This window comes from Candida jiufengensis (assembly GCF_024610255.1).
Source record: "Candida jiufengensis strain CBS 10846 chromosome Unknown scaffold11, whole genome shotgun sequence".
NCBI classification, from domain to species: Eukaryota; Fungi; Ascomycota; class Pichiomycetes; order Serinales; family Debaryomycetaceae; genus Lodderomyces; species Lodderomyces jiufengensis.
Genome location: NW_026261569.1, coordinates 87,475 through 104,851, shown reverse-complemented (window position 1 = coordinate 104,851; position 17,377 = coordinate 87,475). Strand labels below are relative to the sequence as shown.

General features: G+C 27.8%; 6 protein-coding genes across 6 annotated transcripts; 1 reads left to right on the top strand and 5 right to left on the bottom strand. All coding sequences in view use genetic code 12, as the record gives it.

Annotated features, from left to right (window-relative positions):
* Window positions 1-39: 39 nt before the first annotated feature.
* On the bottom strand, window positions 40-1,722 carry KGF54_005448 (uncharacterized protein; the record flags this gene model as incomplete). The annotated part of the gene is made up of 1 exon (XM_051766247.1): window positions 40-1,722. One exon carries the CDS (start codon window positions 1,720-1,722, stop codon window positions 40-42), a length of 1,683 nt encoding a protein of 560 aa, XP_051617483.1.
* Window positions 1,723-3,195: 1,473 nt separating this feature from the next.
* Window positions 3,196-4,287, bottom strand: KGF54_005447 (uncharacterized protein; the record flags this gene model as incomplete). Its single annotated transcript, XM_051766245.1, has 1 exon — window positions 3,196-4,287. The coding sequence occupies one exon, from the start codon at window positions 4,285-4,287 to the stop codon at window positions 3,196-3,198; it is 1,092 nt and encodes a 363-aa protein (XP_051617482.1).
* Window positions 4,288-6,427: 2,140 nt separating this feature from the next.
* KGF54_005446 (uncharacterized protein) lies at window positions 6,428-7,714 on the top strand (the record flags this gene model as incomplete). The annotated part of the gene is made up of 1 exon (XM_051766244.1): window positions 6,428-7,714. The coding sequence occupies one exon, from the start codon at window positions 6,428-6,430 to the stop codon at window positions 7,712-7,714; it is 1,287 nt and encodes a 428-aa protein (XP_051617481.1).
* A 117-nt stretch (window positions 7,715-7,831) lies between these two features.
* On the bottom strand, window positions 7,832-10,606 carry PMR1 (Ca(2+)/Mn(2+)-transporting P-type ATPase; the record flags this gene model as incomplete). Its single annotated transcript, XM_051766243.1, has 1 exon — window positions 7,832-10,606. The coding sequence occupies one exon, from the start codon at window positions 10,604-10,606 to the stop codon at window positions 7,832-7,834; it is 2,775 nt and encodes a 924-aa protein (XP_051617480.1).
* Window positions 10,607-11,414: 808 nt separating this feature from the next.
* On the bottom strand, window positions 11,415-12,569 carry KGF54_005444 (threonylcarbamoyladenylate synthase; the record flags this gene model as incomplete). Its single annotated transcript, XM_051766242.1, has 1 exon — window positions 11,415-12,569. One exon carries the CDS (start codon window positions 12,567-12,569, stop codon window positions 11,415-11,417), a length of 1,155 nt encoding a protein of 384 aa, XP_051617479.1.
* Window positions 12,570-12,800: 231 nt separating this feature from the next.
* Window positions 12,801-15,764, bottom strand: KGF54_005443 (uncharacterized protein; the record flags this gene model as incomplete). Its single annotated transcript, XM_051766241.1, has 1 exon — window positions 12,801-15,764. The coding sequence occupies one exon, from the start codon at window positions 15,762-15,764 to the stop codon at window positions 12,801-12,803; it is 2,964 nt and encodes a 987-aa protein (XP_051617478.1).
* Between the last annotated feature and the right edge of the window lie 1,613 nt (window positions 15,765-17,377).

Sequence of the window (17,377 nt, the reverse complement as noted above, 5' to 3'; positions counted from 1 at the left end):
CGAGATGAAAAAATCAACCATCTTTAACTTCCTCTTATTCTAAACAACTCTTTGTTTACTAGGTTCAAAAGGTAAAAACAATGCAATAATACCAATAACTCCAACAAAAGCACCACAAATCCATATAGGTACAGAACTAGCAGTATTTGAATAATAAGCAATAATAGGAACCATAGCAGTACATATTCTTGTACAAAATAAACATAAACAATTTCCTGTAGCTCTTGCTGCACTTGGCATAACTTCTGGTGTATATGCATAAATCACTCCATAATATATATAAAGACAACAATATACTGATGAAGTAAAACCAACATTTTGTCCTCTTGTTTTAACTTGTGTATAACCAAATAAAAGAGCCATTGTTGATATTCCTCCAATACATAATACTCCTCTTCTACCTAACCATGGTAAAAAATATAATAATAATCCTGCAATAATTGGACCACCTATTGAACAAACATTTGCAATTAAATTATCTCTATATACTCCACCAATTGTATCTGCACTTATATTAGCACCTCTAGTAGCTAAATATTGAGGTAAAAATGATGAATATAATGGATAAGAAATCCCCAAGAATGCCCAAGAAATAAATAATAAAATAGTTGATCTAATTGCTTTATTTGTTGCAAATAAAATTTTTAAATGTTGAAACATTAATTTGGAAATCCCCAAGACACTAAAATTTTTTCTATAATCTTCATTAGATTTAATATTACCACATTCTAATAATTGATCTAAAGTTAATGAACAATTTCTATTATATTTGGTTGCAATTTCATGTAATACTTGAATAGCTTCAGCATCTCTATTATTTGCAATCAAAAACTTAGGAGTTTCTTTTAATCTAATTACAGTTAATCTTAATATTGCCATAGCTAATACAATACATCCATTAGTATACCAAACATATCTCCAACCTCTATTTAAATGAGATGGACAATTATCAGCACTTTCACAAGAATTATTTGGTAAAAAAGCATACCCCAAAGCAACAGCTACTGTTTGTCCAACACCCCAAAATAATGCAAAAAATGTTAATAACCATTGATCTTTATGTGGTAAAAACTCTAAAAATACACAAGTATCCAATACTAAATTCCCACCAGCTGCAAATGCACTTAATAATACAAATAAACAATAACTTGCCATATTTCCCATCATACCAGTCATTATTGTAAAAATAGCACTTAATAATAAACTTAAATTGAAAGCTAATTTTCTACCAATTAAATCAGCACCAAAACCCCAAACTAAAGCACCTAAAATCATTCCACCAGCATAACATTCAGCACTTACTGGAAATTTATAACCAAATTGATAATTTATAAAAGTACGTACAGTACTTTCTAAATAAGTTAATTGAGTATCTGTCCAATATCCCATACCATTTAAAAAAAATAATTTTAAATGATAAGGAGTAAAACCAATTTCATCTATAGCATCATTTATTAATTTCATTTTTAAATGTAATATATCATCATTTGCTTCTAAATCAATCATATCAAATTCTGATGAAGTTGTATCATCTAAAAATTTTTGACTTTCTCTATCATCTTCAAGTTTTGAATGAGTTGATGAATTATCTTTTGGTTGTTGTTGTTGTTGTTGTTTTTCATTAGTGTATTGTTCTGATTTATATGAATTTAAATGATTTAAATCTGAAAGATTTGTTAATTTAACTTCTTCTTCTTCTTGTTTTTTAGAAATTAAAGACATTTTGAATAGTCGGTATCCTTTTGGGTATAGATTATTTATTTATTTTGTAAACGAACGAATGAATGACTGAATGAATATATATAAATGAATGAAAAGATTGAACAACTATTAGATAAGTAAATATTGTTTGTTGTAAGAATAGTTAGTTTATTTCTTGACCAATTGAACCGATTGAACTTTAATTAAATAATAATATGTAGACAAATAGTTGTTGAGAACACTATACTATATATATACTCAAACTCAGAAGTAAGTATGAATTTAAAAAAAAATTGAAGTATTATAATTATATAAATTATTTAGCTTTAGAAATGGTTTTAATAATAAATAATTAAAAAAATTTTTTCTTTTAAAAATCTGGAGTATTAAACACAAAATTATTACAAAGATAGAAAAAAAGAAATTATTAGATTTTTAATTTTCCGGATAGACAGTATTAATAGTCTACTCTCTTTACATTAGAATAAATACATTATTGATTGTAATTTTTTTGCGAAAATACATTCAAAAGTTCATGTCTTGAATCAAGTATATATCAATTTTTGAACTTTAATGTAACTCTCAAATTTTATGTATTGAAATTTTTAATTCAGCTGGTTTTGATATCGAACTTCAAGAATCAGTTATTTAAACTGAAGTATTAATTGTATTAAATTAAACTTAGCATTTGTTTCAGATTCTGGCGACCCAGATAGCGCGGTGCGGCACATAATCGTTAGCATCCATTTAGCCCAAATTAGCCTAAACACCGTTCCAACCAGTTTCATGATGGTGAGTAGTCTCAAGTTGGTTGATCAAATAATAAATTTTGATAGTTTGAAAACTACAATAAAAGAATATATAAAGAGAATGTTTATTATGCTATATAACAATTTAATTTAAATAATACTATTTTAATTGAATTCCCAAAATGTAACTTATTGAAAGCTGGCCAGACTTTTTATAAATTTATTCCAAGTTTTCCAATTTGATTTTATAATATTTAATTTATTTTGAAATTAGCTAATGAGTTTTAATGTTTTATATTTTGTTGTAAATTATGTTCATATTTTATTGTAAAATCTGTTTGTATTTTGTTGTAAAAATTTTTATTTTTATTTTGATCTAATATTGACTATTGATACGTTCCCATCCCTTTCAATTCTAATGACTTGAATTTAGTTCCACCTTTGATTTTACTTGAAAACCTATTAATTTTCTTACCCCGATACCTCCTTATTTTTTAAATCAGTTTCATTTTCAATTTTTATTTATTAATTTTAATTTAATTTCAATTCTATTTTTAGTAATAATGCAAAATATATTGAATTTTTTGTTCCTTTTTTTTTTTTCATTTTACTTTATTAAACCTTCTTCAGCACTATCCATATTATACCTAAGAAGTACTCAATTGAATCCTAGTTTAAGTTGTGGAAATTTTGATGCCTTTTAAAAAAGATTGATGGAAGCTGAATTATAAGCATCATTAAATTCTCAATTGATTGAGTGGTAATAACTTCTTACTTGTTCAAGTCTTGGGGTAAAATAATAATCATCATCTTCTCTCTTCTTATTAATAGCTTCATCCTTATTTAATTTATTCCAAAATTGAGCATAAGGGATATTATCTGCTTCTTTACAATTTTTTTTTTCTACTGAATAATTAACATTTTGTGCATTCTTTAAAATTGATTTTGGAGGTGGTGTGTTAGATTTCGATTTCGATTTTGATTTTTTACCACTTTTTTTAACTTTTGATTTCTTAAAGATATTTTTGACTTTGTTGGTTATTGAAGTTTTATTTGCAATTTTATTTGGAGTTTTATTTGATTCATCAGCAGTTGGGGAATATATATTGTTTAAAATTTTATTCATTTTTTTGAAATCTTTTTTGTTTAAATCAAAAGTACGTTTGTTTTTGTTATCCAAATCTTCATAACCTGGCATAGAAATATTATGATGAGTTTTGAAAAGAACTTTTAAAATATCTTCTGGTTCATCTGTTTCTTTTGATAATAAAAATGGTAAATGTTTCTTACAAAATTTTTTACATCTTTCTGAAAATGGACGCTTTAATTTTTCACTAGATGTTGTATCCTCGTAATCTTGTTTACCTTCTTCTAAATGTTTTTCTTCTACTTTTCTTGAATGATCTTCTTCATCATTGCAGAAATTTATTTGACTTAAGTCAAAGTTTCTACCAATAGTTGCTTGAGCATATTTTTCAAAAGATTCTTCATCTTCTTTACTTTCATCTTCTTTACTTTTATCTTCTTTACTTTCTTCTTTAATTTCTTCTTTAATTTCTTCTCCAATTTCTTCTCTAACTTCTTCTCTAATTTCTTCTTTACTTTCTTCTTCCATAATTCCTTCTTCGTGTTTGTCAGTTTTTTCTACTCTTTCATGATTAAAGTTTTCATTGGTTTCTTGAGGTGAAATTGGTGTAGGTAATGATGTATCACTTAAAATAGTGTTGCAATTTGATTCTGAGGGAGTTTTTTCAATTTGATTATCTTCTAAATATAAATCGATGAAAGAAATAATTGGTGCATAAGTTGCATTTGAATCAGTTATATTTGATGACATATTTGATATAATTGAAAGTATAATTGTTTGCTTAAATTGATTGTTTTGTAAAAGTGGTTGTAAATAAAAAGTAGGAATTTTGATATGTTTTGCAACCAAAAATAATTTATAAATTTAAAGTGAGAATTTTGTTAAGGGGGGAATAATTTATTGTTTAGTAAGTGTGAAACTCAAAAACCATAAGATTATTAGAGTTGATTTAGAATACTAATAAATAAAGGCATTTACTATTATTAAACGTTCAGTAATTTGAAAATGATCTGTGAGCTTACTAACACTGTTCTTTTGCTACCCAATTCATTGGTCTAATTCAAAATGAACATAAAACACCATGTAAAATTACTTTGATATTAATCAAAATATAGAAATTATCAACTCTCTATTTTATTGCAAACCCATTCTCATTAGCTACTATTTTAGAAAGATTTTAATACTAGCAAAGAGATGATTTTAAAACTGCAAATCCTTACTTAGTTGCGGATGGTACCTGCTGTAGAGTATCTTGATGATCTGGAAGGGTTGGTTTGGTTGATTTAATTTCTGATACTTCAAACTGAATATATAAATTAGAAGAAGGTAGTACACATGATGGGATTTTTCCAAAACTTGCTGAGTCAGGTTGACTAGACTTGTCAACAGGGGGTTGTGATTTTTAAATAATTCACTGAAAGAGAGATTATGCCAATTTTGCGTTCTATATGTCAGTTTTATACTAATCAACACATTTATTTTGAAGCTATGTAATAACCTCTTTGAATGGATTTATTAAACACCCAAACACAAAAAGTAAGCAAAGACAGGAAAATCAAAACAACACTTAAACTTCTCTTAACCAATGTAAAAAATTTCTCTGAACCAATATGAACTTCAACTCCAAATGCAACAAATCCAGTTAAACAAACAAATATATAGAGTGCAAATGGAAATAAAAAATAACCAAATAAACTTGTGAACCCACCAATCGATAAAAAAATTGTTGATAATGAAATTAAAAAACCACCTGCAGCGAATGTATAAATTAATTTTGGAAATTTATGATTACAACCTGTAGTTACTTGATTGTTTGGCGAAATTGAGTTTTCAATAGTTGTGTATGAGATATGATCTTCTTTTTCACTTGGAGAAGTCATTTCTTTAGTATCAACGATAAACTTATTCAATAAGTGTTCTGTATAAGAGATTGTTGCAAAATTTATGCATTTTGATTTAGCAGTATGCTGGAAAAAACTGGACTTTAAATACTTGAAAGAAAATCGTTTTACTTTGGATGATTTTCCTTTGAGTAATTAGGAATAATTAGGCTGTACAATTTAGTTAACTAAAAATAGTCAACTTGACTAAAATTTTAGTGCAATTTTGATGCCATGCCATGGTCATTCAAAGAAGGCTCCTACATAGACAGATAGGCTTTACCATTATAATAAACTTTTAAATGTAAATTTGTACTACAGATTGCAGACTCTTTTCCAAGCACTCAATTAAATAAACATTCTCCGATCATCATTATAAACAACTAATGGTGGATTTATTGAAATTTTTTCGAATTTTGGTAAAGTTGCAGTATCTTCTTTATTGTTCTCTTCTTAATGCAGATTTATAGTTCGACTGGATATAAACTTTTTAGTTGAGTTTATTGGGCATTTTCAAATTGTCCAGTCAGAGAATTTTCGTTGATACTAAGCCATGTTTTAATTTTTATAAATTTAAAAAATTTGCAAAAGTTGGTTGTACAACATGCTGCAGAAATCTACTAACAACCAATCTCATTTCAAAACTATCAAATTTACAAGAGGAGCCAATTCGAGATTCATTAAATCTTGTCTTCTCAAACTTCTCAAAAGAATTGATCAATTAGATTAATAGAAAATTAAAATTACTAATTAAATTCTTTCTTTCGTATTTTGTTTCGTAAAATTAGTAAAAAGGCATCAATTAGTTTATATGCACTACTCAATATTATTAACAGTGTCCAGTCTCGCTATAGCACGACACTTGATTAAGTACGCGTCAATAAAACTAAATCTTTATAAAAAAGTAAACAAATAAAAAAAGATCATACTAAAAATTAAGGTACCAAAAAATTAAATTTTTGACAACCAAATTTACTATAATTCATTAAAAGTTCACAACCAAAACAAAAATGACAACCATATCACCAACCACAAATCAAGACCAACACCCACACCTCCTATCCCCAACAGAAGCATTAATTCACTACTGCAACTACGTCTTAACTGAAGAATTAGAAGAACTTCAAAAAATAGAATACAATAATAAAGGTCGTAAATATAAATTTATAAATAATCAATTTCAAAGAATAAGACAAGAAGATAAACATTTAATAATATATCCAGAACAACCTCAATTAAAAATATCATTTTATTCAGCTTTTAGCATCCTATATCAAATTAATGATCTACTAATTCAAAATCCAGAATTTTGTTGTACAATACTTTCAATAGCTTTAGACTTAGAAAAAAATCAATGGTTTGAAGAACAAAATTCTTCTATTATACATTTCAAAAATTGTAAAATTGATCCAAGAACATTAAAAGATGAAGCAGATACATATATTTTAAAACATCCAATTACTGAAAAACATAAAAAATGGGGCATTAATTTATTAATTTGTTCAAAATTGAATTTCTTACATACAGATCATCATATAGGTACAAAATTAGAAGGAGAAATGATGATTCATCACCTAACTGAATATTTTGGAGATGACTCTTTATCATCAATAGATATTTTAATTGCATTAAAAAGTTCAGTACATTGGGCTAACATTCGTGGAATATTATACAAATTAAATATTCCAAATATAAAAACAACACCACAATTAGTTACTAATTTTGCTAATTTTCCTGCACCTAGCCTAAAATTACAACAAAATATTTACTCAAAATATCCCAGTGGGACTTCTAAATATTCACTTTTGAAAAAATCATTTTTAAAATTGCAAAATTTCAAATACTCCAAACTTATCGAGTTATCATCCGAATTTATTCACCCAATAACTTGGTTATTCCAATTATGTACAGATATAGAAACAGATCCAATAAAGTACCACCTCAGATCTAAAACTAAACAATTATGTGAATCACCAATTAATTTAATGGATTTATCAGTAACAAACAAAGAAAACATAGATGTGTTATTCAATTTAATTTCAATAATAGTCAACGTATTCGCTAACCAGGGAGATGAAGATGAACTAGATCAACTAATTTTAAATTCCAAGATTCCTAAATTTGAAGAATCTTCAAAAAATTTCCCTACATTAACTACTTCATTAACTTCACTCAAGAACAAAATTGAATACTATCAATTAAAAAATTGGAATACTGATGATATTATATCTAGATTAATCGACGAAGTGAACACAGAGAATAGCATATACTCAATTTTAACCAATCTACAAGCTTAGCTGGTAAAAAAAAAATTGTTAAAAAAATACTCTATTATTTTATGTACTTAATTTATATATAACAAATAAACATTCATCAACCCACCAATATTTAAATTTTTTTAATTTATACTATTTTTAAACTCCATAATTATAATTATTAGTCGTAATTGTCTTTCTTCTCAATAAAAATTTCCTAATTTCATCAGCTATAAATACTGTACTAGTTAAAATTAATAAATGTAAAATATCACCTAATGATAAAGATTCAGTTTGGAATATACTTTGAAAGAAAGGTATATAAATTGCACAAAATTGCCCCACCAAAGATCCCAACACTGCAAAATTAAACATTTGATTATTTAATCCCATTTGGAAAATTGATTTTGTATATGATCTACAAGCTAATGCATTAAACATGTCAAAAAATACAAAACATGTGAATGTCATTGTTGTATCTCTTGCAGTTACTTCTCCATCTGTCATCTCTTTAATGAAAATATATAATGTTCCAATAATTATAATTATAGCAGATTGTAAAACTCTTTTTAATAATGAATTAGTTAATATTTTATCATCTCTTTTCCTTGGTGGTTTGTTCATTACTTCATGATCAACTGGTTCAACACCTAACGATTGTGCTGGTGGACCATCCATTAATATGTTTATCCATAAAATTTGCATTGCATTTAATGGATTTGGTAATCCAAAAAAAGTAGATAATGCAATCAATGTTAATGCAGCTATGGATGTACTTAATTGAAAAGTTATAAAATTTTGAATATTATGAAAAATTCCTTTACCTTCTTCTATAGCACTTAAAATTGTACTAAAATCATCATCAGTTAATACCATATCTGCTGCTTCTTTTGCAACATCAGTACCATTTTTACCCATTGCTATTCCAATATCTGCTAATTTCAAAGCTGGTGCATCATTTACTCCATCACCTGTCATTGCTACTATATCACCTCGTCTTTGTAATGCTTTAACTATAGTAACTTTATCTTCTGGTGTTGTTCTAGCAAAAACTGATACATTATGAATAGCTTCTGATAATGCAGTGCCTTCTTTTAAACTTTCTAATTGATCACTTGTCATTACAGAATGTTCACCAGTTATTGGCATTCCAATTTGTTTTGCAATATTCATTGCTGTTGATGGAGAATCACCAGTAATCATTATAACATGAACACCACCTTTCATTAACATTGAAATTGATTTATGTACATTTGGTCTTGGTGGATCTTTCATTCCAATTAATCCACAAAATATTAACTCCTGTGGTTCTTGATTTTCTCCTGGTTTTTCATTAATAAATTTCTTGTTGTTTTGTGCAAATCCCAAAACTCTTAGTCCATCATTTGCCAACATTTTGGATTTTTCATGAATTTGTTGCTTAATTTCATCAGTTAATGGTTTTGAATTACCTGATTCGTCGAAATATCTTGTACAATGACTTAATACTTTTTCGGTTGCTCCCTTTGCAAAAGTTTCTGATTTTTCCATATCTCCCGTATGAACACATACTGCCATATATTTTCTATTTGATGAAAATGGCATTTCATAGATTCTTTCTCTTTGTCCTCTAATATCTTCTAATCCAAAATGTGGTAAACATTCAACTAATGCAATATCACTTGGGTTACCAACATATTTTTCATTTTCTGTAGAATATCTCGCATTATTACATATATTCCCACATTCCAATACTTTTCTAATATTATCAGTCAATTGATGGTGTAATGTATTATCATCCAATCTTTCAACAACCAAAAATGGAGTATTAAAACTTCCTTTAAAATCAGTTGTCCATATTTTAGTAACTGTCATATGATTTTGAGTTAATGTACCAGTTTTATCTGAACATATAACATTGACACTCCCCAAAGTTTCAACACTTGGTAATCTCTTAACAATTGCTTTTTGTTTTGCCATTCTTAGCACTCCCAAGGCTAATGTAACTGTAACTATAATTGGTAAACCTTCAGGTATAGCAGCAACCGCCAAAGAAACTGAAATTTGAAACATATCCAACCAAGATCTACCTTGAAAAATACCAATTAAACAAATTATTCCGATAATTATAAAACTAAAAACACTTAAATCTTTACCTAATTTATCCATTGCTTGTTGTAAAGGAGTTTTGGGTTTTTCAATTTCACTCATCATTTCAAATACTGTTCCAAATACTGTTTGTGCACCAGTTCCAACAACAATCCCACTACCATGACCATCTCTTACTAAAGTTCCCATATATGCTATATCTGTTCTATCAGTTACACCAGGATCCTTTATTGTTACTATTTCTGTTGTTTTCTTAACCGGTCTATTTTCTCCTGTTAAATTTGATTCATCAATACTTAAATATACAGCATCAGTTAACCTTATATCTGCTGGAATTCTATCACCTTGTGCAAAATGTACTAAATCTCCAGGTACTAAAGTTGATGCTAAAACATGAGATGTATTTCCGTTTCTTGTTAATTTGGCTTCTGCAGGTACTAATTTATTCAATGCTTCTAATGATTTTTCAGATCTATATTCTTGTACGAACCCAACTGTTACGACTATTGTTATTGCTAATGTTATACTTATTGCATCATCTTTATTTCCCATCCAAAAACTTATGATTGCTGAACCAATCAATAGCAATATTAATGGATCTTGGTAAAATGATTGTATAAATTTCCACACCAAACTTTCTTCTTCGTTATTATTTAATTCATTTGATCCATATATTGATTTTCTATTTAATACATCTTGATTATTTGTTAAACCTAGTTTTATATCTGTGTTTAATTCTGATGTAGTTTCTTCAATAGTTTTAGAACAAAACTTTAATGATGGAGTATTTGCTCTATTTGGTATTTTCAATTGATCCGTACTAATGTCATATGGATTACTACTCATTCTATTTTACTAATCAATTGATATAAAAAGTTAATAATTTGAATCGTCTCCCTTCTTTGAGTTATTTATGTACAATGTTTAAGGCTTTGAGTTGGGATTGATAATAAATAATTTGATTGATCTATAATATCTAATATAAATTTCAATATAATTATAAAGCAAAATGAACGTGTAGTAAAAGATAAACTTGATTGAAGTTGATTAAATTTGTCAAAAGAGAGAGAGAAAAAAAAATTGTATTGAAAAATTGAAATCTGCAGCACCAAAATAAATCAATACTAAAACAATATAGAATAATGAATTATATTACTTAGTAAATTTGATAAGAATTATCACAAAGAGATGAAGGAGAGAAAGAGAATTTACGTGTTTGATTGAAAGCTTTTAGCTTGATATATTTGACGCGGTAGATCAAGACTCATTGCTAGCGGTTGACCAGAACTTAATCTATTTTATTTTTCCTACGAAGTATCAAATTGAATTTAAATGATCTCAACAAATACGATTTAAACGGACTTAGCTAAAGCCAATTTATTCATCTAATCTTTTGTCTCTCTCTTGTACATTGTATATATTATGTATGATATCATTAATAAGTAAATTCTTTTTCTCTCTGACTCTCTCTTTAAAAAAGTCCGATAAATTACTTAATTAGGACAAATTTTTTTGACTTAGGCCACTAATTTATAATATTTTGAAACTATCATTTTGATCCATACACAAATAATACTAGAATAAGTCGATAAGTATAGGAGCTTAATCTTTTAAGTTATAATATTACAAATAAGTCTATAAAAGATTTCCTAAATTACATATATACAACATCAACAGCAGCTTTATTTAATCTATTCATAATAGCTAAACCTTCATTAGTTTCATCAATACCTTCAACAAAAATATATTCAATTTCTAATTCATCTACTTCTCTTAAGTACTTGAACAAGTTTTGTGATATTTCTTCACCTTTGAAACCTAAATTTTTAATTATTGAAATATTTTCCAAGTCTTTAAATTGTTTTGACTTTAATAATGCTATGTTTTGTGGATTAAGTTTGTGTTTTTCAATATAATCTTGCATTGCTTTTAATCCATCACCACAATTAATAAATAATATAACTTTGGCATTTGGTGAATAATGTTTATATTTCATCCCGGGAGTTTTAACCTTTTCATTCTCCTCCACACCACCTGTTTTCTTATATATCTGTATATTTTCCCATTCTGGACCACCTACCAGCTTAATTTCTTCTAATGAAATCCCACCAGGTCGTAATAACATGGGTGGTGAACTTAATCCATCCACAACAGTAGATTCAACTCCAATGTTACATGAGCCTCCATCAACCACTAGTGGAATTTTCCCTTGAAGATCGTGCATTACATGTTTAGCTAGTGTAGGACTTGGTTTTGTTGATGAGTTTGCTGATGGTGCAGCTAATGGTAAGTCACTTATCGCTATAATAGCTCTTGCTACTGGATGTTGAGGCATTCTTACTGCAAATGTATCTTGATTTCCCGTTACATATGATGATATTGGTGAATTTTTGGGATCATTTGGTAATAGTATAGTTAATGGACCTGGCCAGAACTTTGCTATTAGTTTTTCATAGATGGGCGGTATTTCATAATCTTGTGGTAATAATTTTGATTTGAGTTGTTGGATTGATGATATATGAACAATTAATGGATTATCAGCTGGTCTATTTTTGGCTTTATATATTGACTGTACACTTTGGTCGGATAATGCTGATCCACCTAGACCATAAACTGTTTCAGTGGGGAACCCAATTACGTTTAATAATTTTAATTCATTTGAAGCTTGTTGTAAATTTGATTCTGTCTCTTTATCTGTTATTTGAGGTAGTGATCCATTTTTACTAAATATTATTGACTCTGGTTTTACTTTTAATAGTCTTGTATCGTATTGTGGTATGGATGACATAGCTCGTCTAATACATTTCATTAATTTTTGAACTTCTGGTGATGATTCATTTAATATTTGAAATGTTAAAGATGATGTTTGTTTTTGTGTTTCATTTATGCGAAGAGTAAAATGTGAACCAAATTTGGTTGCAAAAAAAAGAGAGTAAGCATTTTGTGAGAGGAGAACTAAAATTTTAGTAGTTTTAACTAGTCCAGATAAGTTGTTCAAGTTATAAACGCTGGATTTTACCACCTGCTTTATTTACTATACCTAAAATATTAAACATTCACTAATTAATTTCTTCTCATTTTCATTCAATTCTTCATAATAAAATCCAAAATTTCCCAAATTTTTAGCAGTACATTCTTTAAAAAATTCAATCAATAAATCTTTTAAACTATTATCACCACCGTGTTCCTTTACCGATTCATCAACATAAGATTTCAATTTTTCAAAATTTGGTATACCAATATCTTCCATATCTTCCCAACCTTCATCATCTTCCAAAGCTTTTGGTTTCACTTCATCGTCATCCTCTTCTTCTTCAGGTAAGTAATCTGCGGCGTTTGGTTGCTGACATTGGAATTGTAGTTCCGCTACTAACAATTTTAATATTTTGAGGGATGCTGATATTTGAGTAAATCTGTCTGGCATTGTTTTGGCCATTGATCTAGTTATAATTTTATCGCCTTCGTATGGTATGATCTCTCCATTCACTATTAAATCTTCGATCCTTGAATCACCCAATGAAAAAATCTTGCCTAATGCTAATGAATTTTGTTTTATTTGTTCAAATCCTCGAGTGACTTCATATGATTCAAACCATATTGGTAATACTGTTTGTAATCCTGATTTATTGTTGATCGTGATATTGCTTAAGAAATTAATTGTATCTTCTGGTGATTTCAAAACTAATTGACAAAACACCATTATTAGATTTTCAATAGTTATTGATTCTTTTGATATAACTAATCTGTTGACAGTTGCTTCTAATATTTGTGTTAAAATATTTGATGATAAATAATTCTGAAATTTACTTATTAATGATAATACAATGATACCACATTTATTTGCAGCACTATCAGTTAATTTTGGTGATAAAAACTTATTAACTATTTGCATTAATGATTCAATTCCTGATTCTTTCGTTGTTGGATCACGATATTCCAAGAATAAATTTGACCCTTTTTGAATTAATTCATTAAATACTTCGCCACCACTTTGTAAAATTTGATTATCTGTTGATTCTATTAATATCCTTTTCAATATAGGGAATGCATATTCAAATACTTGTGGAGGTAAATCATCTCCAGGAGTAGACTGAATAATTATACTGAGTAATTCCAAACTTAAATATAATTGTGGAGTATATTCACCATTGCTTTCCTCCATTCTTTCAAATATAAAAGGTAGTGATTTGTTACATGCATTCATGTACTCCGTAAGACTGACATTTTTTAATAATGATGTTAAACAATCCGATGATTCAGATATTAGTTGGACATTTGCAGGATCTTTGAATGCAATTATGAAAATCAAATCAATGACACTTTGATTTGGTGGCAAAGTAATCGAAGCAGCATTTGTTGGATTTATAGAAATTGCTTGTGTAATAGCTTCCAATAATGCAGGTAATCCATCATCTTCACATTCTTCAATTAATGATTCTGCAATTTTGAATAGAGAAACTTGAGCTGAATCATTTAGGTCGGCAAAATCAAAAACATGTTGGTAGTATGTACAACTTACTAAAGTTGCAACTTTTATAATTGAATCTTCACCTTTTTCAGCAAATGAGATCATATCATAGAATACTTTCATTGCTTCTTTTTCCATGAAATTTTCAAAATATTTAGGTAATAATAGAAAACAGTTTGCTGTGACTAGATTATACTCATATGATATAAATGAAAGTAGTTTACTTAATGGAATTTCTGGTAGTTGACTATCGTTTGACAATACTCCTTGTAATGTGAAAAGTTGAGCTTCCAATGTTCTTTTATCATTATTATCAAACAGACTAATCAAAGCTTCACTTACTAATTTTATATCTGCCTCATTTAATTCACCCCATAAATCAAGAATAGCGTCTCTTGGATTCAAATCTACTGACAATCCAGTTATTTCACTTATATACAGATTTATATCATTCTCATATTCTTCAACTTTTTCTTTTGCCAATGATGTACATATTACCGCATCAGTTAAGAATTGTTGAATGGTTGTAACTTCTGAAATTCGTATGTCAGCTTGTATGCTAGCAATCGTATGGAAAATATAGTATATCAATTGTCCAACTACTGATAATGCTTCTAATTCAGAATATAATGGAGCTTGATATGTATCTAATGCAATATTGTTGTAAATTGGTGTGAATAAATGCAAAACTTCTAATGTTATTGATAATACACTGAATTTAACATCTTTAGATATACGTTGATGAAACTGGCCAATTATTGATGATATGACTTTGAATAAATTGCTTTTAAATTGTAATTCAATTAAATTATTCCCTTCCATTTTCAATAGACTTGAAAAAATCTCCAAAGAGATATTGATTTGATTAATCGTAAATTGTTTTCTTTTATTATTCTCAAAAGCTTCTGGACTTCGAAGTATTTCTAGTACACTTTCATATAATTTCAATGCTTGATTTTTAACTGGTATATCAATTGAATTATTTTTAAAGATTAAATGTAAATGACCAGTTACTTCATTTCCAACTCCACCATCCCAAAATTGATCCTCATTAATTAAATCATCGAATAAATCAGTTAAAACTTGCAATCCTCCCAACATCGCATTATTATTGTTAAAATCAGTTGTTGCTTGATATAAAGAATTCATTAATTCTGGCCATTCATCAGGATAGTCAACTGAAGCAATTTGAACAATGGCATAAGCAGCTCCATTTCTTAGTTTTGAATTATCAGTTGTAAATGTTAATTCTAAAAGCTTCGATCTTATTAGATTTTTCAAATCTTGAGATACGGGAGGTCCTATAAATGAATTAAACCCCATTGACCAATACTGAGGTACCAATCTCTTCAAATTTAATAAACATGATTGACGTAAGTTAATTGGAAGTGATTTATTAATTGATGCTTCTAATATTAAATAAAATGATTCATTTGGATTTGATTTAACTAATTGATTAAATTCTAATTCTGCACTTCTTCTTATATTATTATCCGGTGATGATTGATTTACTATCAATTGAAGTATATCAGGCATTCTTGAATCAATTGAGTACAAATGACAATTGCAATTAACTTAACTTTCTAGTTTAAATGATGTTATTAATTTGAAGTAATTTATGCCCTAGAAATTCTAAGAAAATTGATCTTTAATTAGTGCTCAGATTTAGCGCGTTAAATCATTTATTTTTATAAGACGTGTTTATCATATATATTTAGTTTTTTATTCATAACTTTAACTAATCAGTTAATGGTCTTAAAAAGTTGCAAATGTTTGAAGATCAACTTGTATAAGCGCTACTTTTTTTACTTCCAAGTAGTATGATAGGTATAGATTAAGTTTTAATTAAGAATTGAGATGAGATGGGATGAGAATTCACATAGATTAAATTTAGTGGTAACAAAAATTAAATTAGGAACAGGTACTCATAAGTTCCAAATAATTTCAAGATGTTCAAGGTGGAATTCAAATTAATGAATGCTTACAATGCAGGTTCTCAAAATTAAATTTGGCGATCAAAAAACTGGGCTATTTTTCAATTCTAAAATTTTGGTTGCCAAAATTTCAAACTCGATGTTAATGTTTCACAATTGGCAGATTTAAAAAACAGTCAAAGAGAAAACCAATGGGACATTGAAGTTTATTATTGTTCAGTATTCTCATATTTTGGGTTCTTTTCATTTCAAAAAGATATAACATGTTAATAGGTCGATATGTGGTTTTAATGTGATGAATTTGGAAATGATTATTTTTGTCAAAAATGTTATTTTAGATAGTAGCATCACAGGTGATGTAAAACATAATCTCAAATTTATTATTTTATTGTCAATAAGGTAAAGTTATAGAGGTTGAGCAGTTTTAAGAACAATCAAGGGAAGTTTTCTACAATCAATAAATAAATAGCACCTGAATCAACAGTTGTGAGAAAATCATCCTAATCAGGACCAAGATAATTTACTTGAATTGAATTAAAGTTTTTGAGAATAGAATAGCTGTCAAAATGTCAATAAAACAAGAATCTAGATCAAACTTGAGCAACGAATGTACTAGTCCAGTTATTTACTTTTTATATACTCAAAATCTAATTTAAGGTTGTTGTAAAAGTGACAGCTTCTGGACAACGAGAATTGGTGGTTCGAATCCATCATCACCTTCAACACCATTGACAAGTGCTCACCTTTAGATACAATCACAAATGATTCAACTAAATTGATTCTACTTATACATCACCAAACTTTACTCAGGTTGATCACATTTGGATTATTATCTTCAGTTTTCTCTCATTGGTATTAACATTCATTTACTGGTCAAGAGATCATAGTGTATACATTTATCAAATACACATTCTTCTACTATTCATCTTGATTGAATCTGTTGAAACACTCTTGTAAAAAACGTCACGCAATCATGAAATGGTTGCAATAGTAGTAGAGTTTCATAATTTCTGTTCGCACATTGTATCAAGCTCATTATTAGAGAATAGAGATAGAGATGATTACTACAGAAAAAAGTTGAAAGAAATTGGAAGTATATTTTACTTTAATATAAAATAGCAATCTTTGCTTATAAAACAATTTTTTTTCTGTACATTATTGAATTAAACAAATAATTTTTGGTGATTTGAAATTGTGATTTTTGTGAATACATTA